This window comes from Penicillium canariense, assembly GCF_028826845.1.
Source record: "Penicillium canariense strain IBT 26290 chromosome Unknown utg000001l_segment0_segment0, whole genome shotgun sequence".
Classification (NCBI taxonomy): domain Eukaryota; kingdom Fungi; phylum Ascomycota; class Eurotiomycetes; order Eurotiales; family Aspergillaceae; genus Penicillium; species Penicillium canariense.
The window spans coordinates 4969726-4984367 of record NW_026622728.1 but is presented as its reverse complement, the minus strand read 5'-3'; the positions used below and the strand labels follow the sequence as shown (position 1 = coordinate 4984367).

General features: G+C 47.2%; 5 protein-coding genes across 5 annotated transcripts; 1 reads left to right on the top strand and 4 right to left on the bottom strand.

Annotated features, from left to right (window-relative positions):
* Positions 1–2189: 2189 nt before the first annotated feature.
* N7482_001666 (rhamnogalacturonan acetylesterase) lies at positions 2190–2894 on the top strand (the record flags this gene model as incomplete). Its single annotated transcript, XM_056683791.1, has 1 exon — positions 2190–2894. The coding sequence occupies one exon, from the start codon at positions 2190–2192 to the stop codon at positions 2892–2894; it is 705 nt and encodes a 234-aa protein (XP_056547397.1).
* A 228-nt stretch (positions 2895–3122) lies between these two features.
* Positions 3123–6046, bottom strand: tyr1 (uncharacterized protein; the record flags this gene model as incomplete). Its single annotated transcript, XM_056683790.1, is given in 9 exon segments — positions 3123–3645; positions 3704–3906; positions 3969–4272; positions 4338–4766; positions 4830–4966; positions 4978–5241; positions 5291–5587; positions 5642–5766; positions 5818–6046. The coding sequence occupies 9 exon segments, from the start codon at positions 6044–6046 to the stop codon at positions 3123–3125; spliced, it is 2511 nt and encodes an 836-aa protein (XP_056547396.1).
* Positions 6047–7743: 1697 nt separating this feature from the next.
* N7482_001664 (Thiolase) lies at positions 7744–9648 on the bottom strand (the record flags this gene model as incomplete). Its single annotated transcript, XM_056683789.1, has 5 exons — positions 7744–7980; positions 8039–8553; positions 8607–8753; positions 8808–9056; positions 9279–9648. 5 exons carry the CDS (start codon positions 9646–9648, stop codon positions 7744–7746), a joined length of 1518 nt encoding a protein of 505 aa, XP_056547395.1.
* Positions 9649–10157: 509 nt separating this feature from the next.
* On the bottom strand, positions 10158–11086 carry N7482_001663 (enoyl-CoA hydratase/isomerase family protein; the record flags this gene model as incomplete). Its single annotated transcript, XM_056683788.1, has 2 exons — positions 10158–10599; positions 10683–11086. The coding sequence occupies 2 exons, from the start codon at positions 11084–11086 to the stop codon at positions 10158–10160; spliced, it is 846 nt and encodes a 281-aa protein (XP_056547394.1).
* A 1321-nt stretch (positions 11087–12407) lies between these two features.
* On the bottom strand, positions 12408–13745 carry N7482_001662 (uncharacterized protein; the record flags this gene model as incomplete). The annotated part of the gene is made up of 1 exon (XM_056683787.1): positions 12408–13745. One exon carries the CDS (start codon positions 13743–13745, stop codon positions 12408–12410), a length of 1338 nt encoding a protein of 445 aa, XP_056547393.1.
* Between the last annotated feature and the right edge of the window lie 897 nt (positions 13746–14642).

Genomic DNA, 14642 nt, shown 5'->3' with positions numbered 1-14642 from the left:
AAGGTACAAGTGGAACGTTTGACCGAATCCTAGATCATGGAGATTCAAAATTGGACCGGAAAATGAGTTGCATGTTGCAAATGGCCAACTTTTCTTCGAGGTTTCACTAGATACATGGATTCAACTTTCTTGCAAACAGATCATAGGGAAGACAAGTAAGAATCCAAAAATAGGGGATGTACATGGTGGGGTGGGAAAATGATTAAGTGAAAGTAGAAGTGCTCCGTTTGCCCTAGAGCGTAGGTCATATGGACGCTTCAGAGCATCGGTCTCCACGCCTTCTTTCTCTATTCCAAGACATGCAAATTTATCTTTGGAAAGAATCTTGAAACATACTCCAGCAGGCTCACTGGAAGGTAGAGGGGAAAGCGTCCGGCCCAGATACAGTTATACTCCTCTACTCAAAAGATAGTATTTTGATTGAATCATACCTACTGCTCCAAAGCAAGAAAGTAGACTCGAAAGAATGGGCAAAATTACTCTAATGCTACTAACAGAATAAGGAATCACATACTTGAACTAGGCTGATTTGATCTGCCTTGGATCCAGAGCATGGCCCCCGTGGGGAGCGGGCAACACAGGGGCGGCTATTAGTGTATGATTAGACTGGGTGTCGACGAGACTAGTTCCGCACGAGGGGTGTTGACAGGGATCAAGGCCTGTACTAGGTGGTCCCTTGGCAACTTCGGACTTGGAACTATCGATGCGAGTCGTGGAGGAGGCCAATGAAGAGCACACTGAGTCATCAGGCGTCTTCTCGCCATGGCGCTCTTTCATTCCGCAGTCGAAGTTTCGGCTCGGTATCATCCAGCAACATCCCCATATTCCACATCAACCTCCAGTTCTTTGAACCCTCTAACAAGCGACTAATGAACCTGTGCTTATGACCACTCTCTATCAAGGGCACCTACACCTTGGCGTTCCGCGTGCTCACCATCCATCGAGCCAACTCAGACTTTCGGCACATTGCGGCAAGCTCAGTGCAAACAATTCTAGCCGTGTGGTTGACATCATTACCGCATCAATACGTACTATATGAATATGCACCATTGACCTTGGTAAGTATTTATGACTTAGGTGAGCAGCGGAGTCGGTGCAAGGAGAGTGACAACCCCTCATAGTAAACACCGGCGGGGGGCGGCGATTGCCATGCTCGGGTACCGGGGCACAGGCCGACCTCACCACCTCTTTGTACTCAAACCTACAAACGGAGGAACTAATGCATACCTCAGTCTGATTCTGAGGTATTGGCTGGCCGATATGAGAAATGATACCGCTGATCTATGGATATTGCCTACCGATTTTTCCACAGACATCATCCCCATCGAGATCTTTGCCAAGCGTTGTAGCAGAGTTATTTGTGTCGGATACGTTTGACCCGAGTGGCGAAAACAAGTCACCAATACAAGGCTAGCTACCTCTACGGAAAGGTGCAGCGGCCAGTCTTCCTGTTTTAATGGGATCATATACATTATTTCCTCCGCGCCGATGCTAATTGCTGTGTGATTTCATTTTCTTTCTTTCTTGTCAAGACACGTCACTTGTCACTTAGGAAGACTGATATAAAAATATTCGGAGATAGCGAGAAAATCACGAAAAGCATCACCCTGTCCTGAATAATGTTATTCTACCTATAAGGTTAGAAAATCCCTTTGTATTATTTTTCATTCAACCACACTCGCGTTCCCGGATGAATGGACCATGTTGCAGCTGAGATAGGTGTATAAATTATATTTCAGCTAACATTCCACAGGAATTATATGGTTAAGATAGACCGGTCGGTATAGTCACCTCGGGGCATCTGTTTGCGAGCTGTTCGTCCTTCCCACCCTTTAGATGCCGGGCTTGGAACAAGCCCCAGTCTCTACCCCGTCTTCTACCCCGCAAATCGCCCACTCAGAATAACATAGGTCAAAATAGTGCAGCTTTGAGATCGCCTATTGGTGGAACTTCAGTCAAGGAAGACCAAAAATTTCTTTTATTTTAAATCTAAAAACTCCGAAATGGAGAGTGGGTTATACATAAATAGTTTTCAAGTTCGCGAGAAGTTGAAATTACCCAGTCTAAGTCTCGCTTGAAATCCAAGATTGCAACCTCTCAAGATGATAAGCGTATTTCTATTCCTCTATTTTGGGCTTTTTAAGGTGCATGCATTGGTTGTTCCTCCCAAAATACCTTTAGCACATGCCATGCCACCTTTTTTTGTTTTGGCGGGCGATAGTACGACAGCAACCCAATCCTCGGATGGTGGGGGTTGGGGTGACGGCTTCCTAAACACTACACTGTTCCACGGCGCAACTGGTCACAACTATGGACATAATGGGGCCACGACAGTCAGCTTTCGAGCCGGAGGCGATTGGAACAAAGTTCTATCAACGGTCAAAAACGTTAGCCAAGCTTACCACCCGTTTGTCACCATACAATTTGGTCACAATGACCAAAAGGCAGCCGCAAATATCTCACTCTCACAATACACGGAGAACTTAGAGCGCTTTGTGACAGACGCCGTCGATGCTGGGGCTACACCTATTCTTGTAACACCATTATCAAGGCGCAATTATAACACCTCTACAGGGCAACCAAGGATCATCGAAGACCTGGCAAACCAAGCCAACGCCACGATCACTGCTGCACATAATACTGGCGCGTCCTTTATTGATCTCAATAGAGAGAGCACCAGATATCTTAATGCCATTGGACCGACGGATGCCTACACTTATAATCTAATTGCTGCCGACCACACCCATCTCAATATTGCTGGTAGCATTGTGTTTGGAGGGATCGTTGCTGAGTTGATCCAACGGCAGTTCCATGAGTTGAAAGAATCAGGCTTTGTTCGGGTCAATGGGACATTGAAGAAGGATGTTGACCACGGTGTATACTACTGGCCTTAAATTAAGCCTTCGATTTATATATGCTTAGCTTCACTCGAGTTCTTTCTTTCCGTATTTCAATTCCGCAAGGGAACTGATGAGTAACCATGTGCTTTATTATGGAGTGAGTACAACGTATTATTGGCGCGTGACAAGTGACTACCAATTAGATCATTTGATCAAAACAACTCAAAATTTGGATTAGCGAAAAGAGGAAAGGAATTGCGTGAAGTTCCATCCGTTATGGGGTTAAATGACCTTTTCCTCTTCGTGCTCATGTTTTTGGAGGAACAGAGCCTTCATGGACGGATATGTCCGAACTTCGAGCTCTTCTGCAAGTACAGATGTTACATTATCGTTCCCAAGCCCGTACCGAATGGCCTTGGATGTCTGACCTTCGGCTCGCTTGGCAAACCAGATTGCATGAACCCAGTCAATCCAGACCTCAAACCCTTCGCCTTGGTCGTGAATCATAACGCTTGCCCCCTCCTCGGCTCGGAAGCGATGATCTAAATTGATCCGCTCTTCCACACCCCACGCACCTCTTAACTTCGCGTTGAATATGATCTCTGATTGACCTCGCCGGATTGAGATGTGGAATATGATGTTATTGGCAGCATCGGTAATAGATATCTGTGTCATGTCATTCTTGACCCCGGGGTTTTCCAAGTCAACTGTCGCTGATTCAAGTAGAATGACACTGTCAGCTTTCAGTTGGCGATGGAACTTGAGGCTGCTTTGAAGGGCCAGAGTTGCCTTTGGGCGCGCCGGGCTATCGACAGTTAAAATTTGGACCATTCACGTAGAGGACTGTTGGGAAGCGGATTTACCGTGGAGCTGGAGGTTCAACCATGGGCTGTTTGAGATGGAGATCTAGAGCTCCATCGGCCCCTCCAGAAATGGTTGGCTCCTTCTTGAAATTTTCGAAGGCAGGTGGAAGAGCAGGATTCTCAAAGTATTTCGTTTCGTTACTGCTCCCAATGACCTCCAGATCTAGCTTTTCAACTTCATACCGGGGAAGTTCTTTCCCGCCCTAGAGTTATGTTAGTTACTAGGATTTTATAGATGCCCTTGCAGAAATATTGAGTATCTCACTTTCACAACCCTCCAATAAGCGCGCTTCTGCAAGTACGCAAGGACTTCATCACGAGTTAAAGATTTCAGATTACGACCAGTCTGTATCAACTTGTACAGAACTGGCGCGATGGGGACGTAAGCGGTGGACTTGGAACGAGTCTTTTGACCATCCTTGCAGTTTCCACATAAAGTGGCTCCGTCCAGCTCCGGTCTCTGGCTGAAGTTGTATACTTCTGCGATCAAATCGGTGACAGGGGTTTGAAAACCATTTTCTTGGGCCAAGTACAGTTTTATCCAGAATGGTTGACCACCAAATGCATATCTTTTGTTTAGAACATTGGGGGATCAGCAGCGTACCGGGGGCTTGTCAAATGTAAATGAACTTACTTGAGGAAGCGAATACTGAAACCGTAATCAGTGACACGGAGTCCGCCTTCAATCTGCTCTACACCATCAGAAGATCGAGCCTGGGGATCCAATACCAGAGCTCGTGAGACTCCGTAAAGTTTGTTGATCACAGTATTTATGTCTGCTATGTATAGATCTTGATCGAATGAGCCCTCTTTCTGGTTGTATTTTGCGTCCCAGCGTTGTAGCTCTGGGTAGGTGTATCCCAGGTTAGGGGTATACCGAACACCCTCTGGGGTCCAGTAGTTTCCTTCACGATCGGAGCGGAAAGGCTGCAGTGGAGTGCTCTGATTAACAGCATGTCTCTTGCCATGTGAGTCTTGGATTAACGCGTTATCCGGAGGAATATTGTCAAGCCATTTATCTGGGTTCAAGGCCTGCCAAAGGGAGAACAGGCGGTCAATGTTGCTTGTTTGGGAGAAACATTAGCTGATTGCCGGACTTGGAGAGCCAGAATTGCCGCAGACTCACCAATGGTGTAGGAAAAAAAGCGGATCAAAAGAAGCTACAGGTACATTACCCATGTGGCCTTCCCCCCAGCCCATCCGTGAATATTGTTGTGAATCTAGTATCATAAGCCAAAGTGAGTCTATGTGTGTTCCTGAGGGCTGGAGCTTACATATTCGATATTCAGGTCCTCGTCCACATTTTGGTCTTTCGATGTGGGGTTAGTACTTGCAAAGGTATTGTAATCCATAGGAATAGTGAGCAAGCGATAAACTATTTCCGCCGCTGGACCATGGTTCTTGTCATTGTATCCCATGTGTGAGTTGAAGGCATCAGCCGCTTTGCTGTTGTTGACAACACCATTTCGCCAGCCCTCGCTGGCGGGCTTTTGATCTTCTTCATCGGGCCAGCGACTGGTCCCAATGGTGTTTCCGAACTTTGTTAAATCAGCTCTGAAAATAATGGGTAGATATTTGACTACCCACATTTTTGTACTCTTCTTGGTCAGCGTCATTTTGCCAGGTATTTTCCGTCCTAACCCCTTCACTTCGCATACGTTTGTTTGTGGGCATGCGGAATTGAAATAACGGGTTGTCGATTCGCTGTATGCCACTTGGATGCTTCACATCAACCGTCGGGCTTTTACAGAGGACAGGAATAGATCCTTTAGCCCAGTCCCAGAAAGGAAGACGCCACAAATCAGCGATCTCCTTCCAGACAGCCTGCTGGCCCTGTGGAAACTGTGGGATAATTTCCTTGACCATGATGTCATATACGACTTGCTGATATGCATCAGAGTTGTCACAATATTTTATTGGATCCGAAACGTATCATACCTCGAACAGGAGCACATACGGTCGATGCCAAATAGGAAACAGAACATGACTGTGGAAGCAATAACCATTTTGAATGGGCTCAGAACTTGGGTCATCCCATCGCACAAATGGTTGACCGTGGATTCCTGGAGTAAAGATCAGCTGGTATCTCATGCTTTATTCATGAGACAGCGTACCGGCAATTTGAAAGTAAGACAACTTTTCATTAGGATCTAATTTCTGAAATCTGTCCATAGCCAAAATAAAAAGATCAACTTGTTTCTGATTTGACTTTTTACCACTCCACTCGTCGATGTTTTGGCGCACAGATACTTTCCGATTAAGGCCATCCGCAGGAGTCGAGCCTTCCAGAGGGAAACGAGGCTTAACTGGATAGTAGTCATGGCCCGTCGATTCTGGCGCCATCTTGTCACGAGAATCAGATTCTGGGTGAATTTGCCGGTTGAATTGTTTTCTCGAAACTCGGCCAAACAGGTGCATCCACGCGTTAGGACAGAAAATAAACAGACGGCAGTCAGCAACCAGGGTTCTAGGCTCAAATGATGTCTTATATATATATTTCCAAAAGGCTGGTGTTGGGTCACGTCCAATAAATTGGTTACCCTTATCTGGAGAATGAGCCCCCAAAGAAAGACACTGCAGCAATTACGAGCAACCCAAGCCTCGTAGTTTTCGCTTTTCAGATCGAGCTCTCATGCCCTGCGGTTTGCTCCCATGCGTAGGGAAGTAATTGGCGACAAGCTGAGCTGCATGGAACTGTCAATTTAGCGCGACGCTAAGGACCCTGTCAATGTAGTCCATGTCCCAATTCACCAATAGTGATTGCACACATCAACACAGCTGCTGGGAAAGGCTAGAACTCAACGTGTTCATAGACCAAACCAATGAGTTCGTCCGCTATTTCCACTTGGCCTACATGTTTGCTTCCCCAGGGGCACGAACGAGGTTCATTACACAGGCTAGCAATAACAGCCAGCCACCCATGCTCCCTCGAGCCTTGCCAGCCGATCCTTTCTGGACACAGATGGCCATCATATCTATTTACCCCTTGTCTCTCAGTCTCAAGTCCTGCAACTGAAGTTTGCTCTTGGACAAATTTTATATCGCCACCTTTAAGCGTGAACTAGCTGTATGCTTATTGAAATAGACCCGACCTCCATCCACGCCTCAAGAATCAATCGTCACAATGGTCGAAAATCGAGAGATGGTGGGGCAGCCGTCAAATGCTAAGCTGGCAGAGCTAGTTAGACAGCTGCAGCTTAAGTATACTTATTTAGATCCTGCGCCGCCAGTTCAGCTCAAGCCACCAAGTGACAGACATCAGAGGACTAATAGAGTCTGAATATCTAGCTAAGCACGCTTGGACGAAGACGTTCGGTTTGACCAGGACGCCTTTGAGCCATATAAAGAGGCCGACATGTTTGTCGGTCGACGCAAATTAATGGATAATAAAGTCATCTTGCCTTCAAGCTTCCTACTTCCCATTTGTGAGAGCTGTCTCGTGGAAGAGTTCCTTTTTATGTTCCATGCTATTGTGGTCTGAAGTTGCTGGCATAATTCTGTGAAACAAGACTCATCTTACGAGTGATATTTCCCACTATACTATGCGTCGTTCTCATTGCATAAGTAGCCATTGCTCTAGCTGGACTGTGGCAAAATTTAAAATAAGACGGGGTTGTGAACCTACGCTGACGATCTTCCCAATGGCTGAAAAATGACGAGTTGGATCTTCTATTGGACTAGCGTTTCTACCAGAACGGTCTCACTAAATTATGGTGGAAGGGGGCGTGCCTTGCTATCCCAGCCCGATAAATCAGACCTCGCATGTAATGTCCCAAGCAGCCAGGGTGTGTGCCATTGCTGTCAGATTACTTACAAAGGAGGGCCACACAGCTAGTGCGAAACTTGAGAGTCATGTACTACCGTAAAATCCTTTTATGCTGGATTATTGGTCACCTAGTATATATTGATGAAGTCGATTATTTTCCATGTATTCGGAGATAGAATATCATGTATTCAAATTTGGAGGCTATACCTAATGACTATTATTGCAGGAACCCTGTAGCTGAATATACATCACACCGACACTTCTTCCGTGTCGCCTATAGTCTAGAACTATGACCGACAAAGAACAGATTTCTCCTCTGTCCCTTTTCGCCATTGGGGTCAGGCATTACCGTACCAGTCCTGCCAATTGGCTCTTCATTTGTGGATGAAAGCCGGGTTAAAGTAAATTCATCACCATCATTTGCCAAAAAGCGGTGATTGGTGCTTGTAAGGCGACCCACAATATAGGCCCGCTGTGGACTGCCATCTCGGTTGAACTCAACAGTATAAGTCTGAAGAACAATTAGCAGGGGAATAACAATTTGCTAAGATATCGTCGAAAGACTTTACTTCTATTGTCGCGTCTCCTTCCGCATCATTATCGACCAAGGGGATAGGATCCGGTGTTTTCAAACCCATTGCGCGACTATCCGTGTAGGTGCTTTTGTCTTTTCGAGGCTGAGTTGAGAGGCAAATGGCATGTTGGTAAGACAAAAAGCCACCATTGGCGAGTATCAATCCTTTATGACCATATCCCTTACGCAGCTGGCGGGTCATCTCTGTGATGGCCTGCGATAAAAAATCAATACAGAAGGTCAACAACAGGTGGACGGAACAGCATACATGCATCGAGTAGTTGTTACCGGCTCCTCCAAATGACGTGAGCCCGCCAAGAACTGTGATGGGCTTTTCCGGCGTGGTTATGGACAGGCCAAGATGATGGCACGCAAGTTTAGGGACAATGGGGAAGCATGAATAGAAGTCGTAAATATCAATTTCCCTGGAAGTTATCCCACTGTTACCCAGGCAATTGTCCAGTGAGTCCGAGATAGCGGAACACTGAAAAAAGTTGGGTCTTTCCCAGACTAACATCCACCTGTCAGTTGCCTTGCTTATACATAATTGGGACTCAACTGACACAAGTTGCGCTCACGGGAGCCAGCGCCCCCAAGTGGGTATATCCATCTTTCTTCTGGAACTTGGAGCTTCTTGGCAAACTCAGTTGAGGTTATAACGCATGCTGCCGCCAGATTGACAGCGTTGAATGCATTCATGAGAAGAGGATCTAGGAAGCACTGTCAGATGCTTCGTTATCGTCATTATGTTGAGGGACAAATACATGGGAAGCATATCATGCGGTTTTTCTTAGAGATGGACCCTATTGAAGCTGGGGTATCGGCATCCTTTCCGAAGTTCCACGAATAAGGATTAGAAGCTGCGACGCGGCTAAATTTCCCGTAAAGGAGAGCCGACTCTTCGTGATTATCCTTGATGGATTGGCCGCGATGTGCGCGAAACCCGTTTTCGTACAAGGGATAAATATGAATCGGTGCACCCACAGAGTGCAGACCCCCAATATCTAAGCGCACTAGTTAGAATATGGTTGCATAGATCATAGCTCAAAAGATAGAACTGGGCCATGCCTTTCTTCAGTACTCTAGTAGTCGGCGAAAATACATCTGTGACCGATTCGGCTGGCTGAGTCCAACCTGGAGGCGGAATCTTGCCCTCCTTGACACACGTAGCCACTTTCTCTTTGGTTAATATCATTGATGGTGGGTTTGAAACCAGAAAAATTGGGTTTACTCACAGGAAGCTAAAGCTTCTGCTCCAGTTAGCACTGCAACTCGGTTCTCCCCTGTCGCAATTCTTCGAGCTGCTTCGTCCAACAGCTTTGCAGGCTGATTCCCACCATGTTCACTGTACTCTTGATGTTTAGTTTGGATGCCAAGTTTTCCTGCCAGGAGAGCCGGAAGGTCTGTGTAAGGCCAAGTCCATGTTTTCACAACATCGAGGCTATCAATGCTGGATCGCAACATTTCCTCAAGTTCAACTGAGACAGTGGCATCTTTGATAGCAGAACATATTGCTTCTAGCATTAAACTTGCCGGCTCCCTCGCATGTTCAATCGCTGTTGACCGATTTTTAATATCGGCCACACCAACAATCACCGGAATCATATTCGAAATGTTTCTATAGGTTCGTTCGGGACCTATGTGATAAAAGAATAATAGAACAGGACTCTATTTGTGTTATTAGGGAAAGCACGGACCTGTGGAGGCACAGTTTGTTCCAATTCCTCGGGCCGAGCAAAAGTTGAAGGGACATTATCATATGAACCCTGTCGGCCGGTACCAAAGGTCAGCTCCCCCTCTTCTCTGTGATATTTTCACAAAATGATCTCGAATATCAAGGTGCCACGCACTAAGACGTTTTATGATACTTAGATAAACATATGAAGCTAGTAATTCAGCTTCGACTTAGTTCGGATTGGAACACTTGAGCAATATAAATACTATGGAGGTGAACGCTCGATGGCACTCTGGCTAATGGCAGACGGGATGAGGCACAGAGGAACAGGCCTCCGGCAGTTGGACGGAGAGCAACCGACAGAAACTACTTGATGGAAAAGCGACGTTCCTCTACTGCAATGCTTATTCGGGTGTGAACTTTAGCAACTCATAGTCTATTATAAGCGGGAGGGAATCCATTTCGGTCGCGTTTTGTTTGCAAATGCTTGCACGCCAATTTTGAAGTTTTCCCCGGCCACCAACCTGTTGACATACTCATGTCTGGTGCGCGATGTGGCATGCTCCACACTTGGGTTGTCCCATGCCTCCCGTAGCCCCTGCCGGGTGACGATAATCCCATCAGGTGAGAAGTTTGATATTTGCCCTGCCAGCTCTAAGCATTCATCAACCACAGAGTCCACTGACTGGGAGACTCGGTTGATCAGCCGATAGTCTAACGCCTCTTGAGCAGATAATCTTCGGCCGGTCATGGAAATCTCCGAAGCCAGCTGCAAGCCCACGATCCGCATGAGGCGAGGGAGGCCTCCTGCGGCAGCATACAGTCCGACGGCAACTTCTGGTAGGCCGAATTGAGAATCAGGTGCCGCAACGACCATATCACTGCATACAAATACAGGTGTCAGTCTTTCCATTTACCTCGTTTCAAGGAAAGTCGTGCGCAAAACATATTCACGCCACCTTACCAATTGAGACATATTTCGAAACCTCCACCAAGGGCGAATCCATTGACGGCAGCCAAAACGGGCTTTTTGCCTCTGCGCTGGCTCAATCCCATGAAGCCACTGGGTGGGTGGTTCATTAATGCCATCTGTGCGGCTGTTTTCGGTCCTCGGCGCGACGCATTTTGTTCGACCAAATCTTGGCCTGCGCAAAAGGCTTTTTTACCAGCGCCGGTGACCACAGCAACCAAAAGCGTAGGCTCTTCGTCAAACCATGTGAAAAGATTATGCCCGTCCCAATGCGCTTCGGCGGGCAATGAGTTGCGTTGCTTTTCCCGGTCAATGGTTACCAAGAGTACCCCTGGCCTTGGGAAAGAGACTTGAAAAAATCTCGATGAGGGGGGCTGGGAATGGAGAGAATTTGCCATCGTTTACCTTCCAAGGTTTGACAGTTGAGCACAGGCAAAACAGAATGATGCAACAATAATGCCCCGAATAGTTGGCAATACGGGGTTCAGAGGCTACTTGCCAGGACGCAAAATGACATGGTTTTTATAGCCTTTATGGAATTTACATCCATCCCATCAACTTGTATTTTTACACTTGATACGGTGGTCACTAGTTTCGGGGGAAGTCGGCTGTCTCCTGAATGCGGGGTCGTGACCGTACCTCGGACCCTTCGGTTACTGCCACGCGTCAAAAGGACTTGCTTCTTGCCCCGGACCGGTTTGTGTAGATCCCCCATAATTTCCGCTGAATTCTCATTTTTACCATGCTGTTGCAAAACTCGTCAAACAATGCATATCTCTTGAGCGTCATCTTCACACAACATGGCTCAGGGCTCGCTGTCTCAAGGCTTCTTTTATGTAAATGGGTTGGGTTAAGAATGACAAGTTGGCTCCAGGGAAAGACAGACACAATAAGGTGGGAAGAAGGCTTCCAGATTACTAAGAGGAATTTTGACAGCTCCTAGGAAATACACTATTAGGTTCTTATGATGTATCGTGCAGTCATTGAAGCAGAGGTATCGCTATCTATCATTCATTATCGCATGCTTGAAAAAGGCCAGACCGGTCTCATTTGTCCATTATAGGTTTGCTAATCCCCCAGCTTCGGAAAATCCGCCGATTCTACACTCCAGTCCAGTGAATTTTGCAAGCTGGCCTGATGGGCTGGACCATATTGACTTCACTGCCGTAGGTGAGATCCAACTTTGTACAGGATCCATCTATACCACGATCCCCCGCAATTTCTTGAAGATGACGGCGGAGTATAGTTGCGGGTCAGATTTCGGGGAAGCAAGGAGCAAGTTGGATTATCTCAAGAACTTATTATAGGCAAGTCCCTTAGTTACGATAACGTTATTTGCCTAGGGAAATCTTTACGTCCTCCTTAGTTCGGCTTAGTATGTCGTAGACACCTATAAATTACGTAATTTGATGCACAGGATTAAGGTATCCGGGCTATTGGACAAATTGATGGATCGCTGGCAGATTTCATGGCGCTAACGTGGACCAAGACGAGGGTTGTCATTTAAGGGCGCCCCGGTTTGAGACACTCACTCCCAACGCCAATAGATGAGTACAGTATGGCTGAACCAAGTCCAGTAACAGAATTCACAAGCGAATGGTCAATTCAAAAACACATAATAAATGCGATAAATTTCAACTTCATATCTCAACAACCATACTAACTGCCCCTCGCTGATTACAAGCCTGATTTCCCCTGCGATGAAGTACTCAACGCGTCTCACCACTTCTCCTCGTGTCCCATTTCCCCAATATCCAAGTTTGCTTTCTTGCTTCCGTGAGAGTAATCAACCAGGTCGAATAGATTACCGTTGGTGGTATTGGTGTCGTTACGGCCGAGCGAGCCCAGGCCAAAATTCTGAATGGCACCACGCAGCATACCGTATAGGGTGACGTAGCTGTCATTGGTGGTGTTGGGGGTAACGCCGGCGCCGAACAGGATAGTGGCGATGTGATTATCATTATTGGGGGAGGAGTCGTCATCGTTCCACCAGGTAGCCTCGTCGAAGGTGGCAACCACCAAAGTGCCTTGAGCCTCGAGCTCGGGTAGGTACAAATCCAAGAATGAGTTGAGCCACTCGCCGCCCGTGTTCGGCTGGTTGAAGTAGTTGCTGTCGGAGGTAGGATCATGGGCGTTGTGAAGCATATCCGGGACGTAGAATGAGTACTCTGGCAGAGTGTGTGACATAACGTGATCGGTGAAGGTGTTGTTAGTGTTGTAGATCTTGCTACAGCGATCGTACTTGCTTGTGTAGGAGCTGAAAAGCAGGGCTGGGACGTCGAGGCGACGATACACCTGAGACGACCAGGTCGGGTTGGTGTTATCGATAGGACCATTGGTAATATAGTTGTTGCAGTCATTTGGACCACGGTGAGTTGCAATAGGATTGTACCACTCGGCGTAGGTACCATAAGAGATACCCTTGTCCTCGAGAAGATCGTAAATAGTGGTGGCGTTCACGTTGTAAAAATCCTCACTCGCCATACCGAAGAAGTCACCGGCGACGATAGCGGCGTAGTTGGGCAGAGACGGGTGGGTAATAGCGTAGCTACTGGTGAGCAGCTTGCCACGGGTAGCCAGCAATTTCCAGTAGGCCTGGCCCATAGTCCACTTGTAGACTTCGTTCTCGAAGATGATGTGAAGAATCTTCTTGAACTTGCCCTCGCTTTGATTGGCCGGACAGGCGTTGTCCGCAGAAGGGCAGCATGTTTGGAAAAGCTTGGAGCTGTTCATCGCCTGGGGAGTCCCCTCGTTAATCAGGAAGAAAGGGTATTTGCCGGTTGCACCGTCGGGAATGAGATAGCCCTCCTTCGCGCTGTGGCCAGTGAAGTTGGTACCGCTGACGGTCTCATTGTTTACCGACCAGGAGTAGTAGCCGCCATACTGCTCTGGTGAGAAGGGAGGCTTATAAGAGAAGGGATAACTAGCCACAGCTGGGTCGTCATGCTTAAAGACGTTGCCGCCAGTGTAGGGCACGTCTTTTGCGGGAAGAGCATACTGGGCAGTCGCCGTAGAGACGAGAGCCAGAACTGAAGAAATGCTGATAAAGCCGGGCATCTTTGATATCCGAGGGATTTGCAATTGAAGAGACTTCAGGTATAGCTTTCTGTGAGGCAACGCCGTTTAGATGGGTCATGAGCCCTCCGTTTATACCATGTTTGCCAAGGTCGCGCTGGGAGTCTGGCTTCAAACGCTCGCAAGACACGTTCGGTAAACTGGGCTTAGTATTGGAGTGGAAAGGGCTCTCTGTGCCGATCTTGGACCTTTCCAACTGGCTGTTGCCTGGCTGCTGGTACAATTGCACTAAGCTATTTGCACTTACCGGGCCTGTAGATCCATTCTGGAAAGTCAGGGAAGGAGAGCTTAGCACTGGACGTATCGGGTAATCGGAGAGATCCCGGAGAAGTCTTTCTAGTTTATTAGTAATGTTGTGCGCTAAGCTTCCTGTCGAAATATGTGGAGTGGAAAGTTACCACTAGGATCGGGCTTATTCATCAAGTTCCCACTTTCTTATGTTTTTGTATGTAATTCTCATTTACACATGAACTCAGGCTTTGTAACAGCCGAGTATCGCACAGGCACAAATACGCCCATACGGATAGGGGATGACCCTTCAACAGGCCTTTCCCCCTGATTTCTCCTAGATCATCAATCAATCTGATCATTATCATCCCATTAGACATCTTCCTTACTAGCCTATATAGATAGTGATTAGTTCGACACTTCCCGCTAAGCTTTGAATGCAAGGGTCCAAGCCACTGCGGGGCAGCCACCAATAGCCCACACATGCGCTTGGCCGCCTTGGCGTAGAGGTCCGGTCCGAAATCTTAGGACCGGGACTAGACCATCCGGTCTTTGGTCTTTTTTCGACATGGTCCTTTATGGTCCCCTGGGCGGTCCCCTATAGTTTTATAATCATGCCACGACCTTTATAATTATACCAAGACCTTCCTT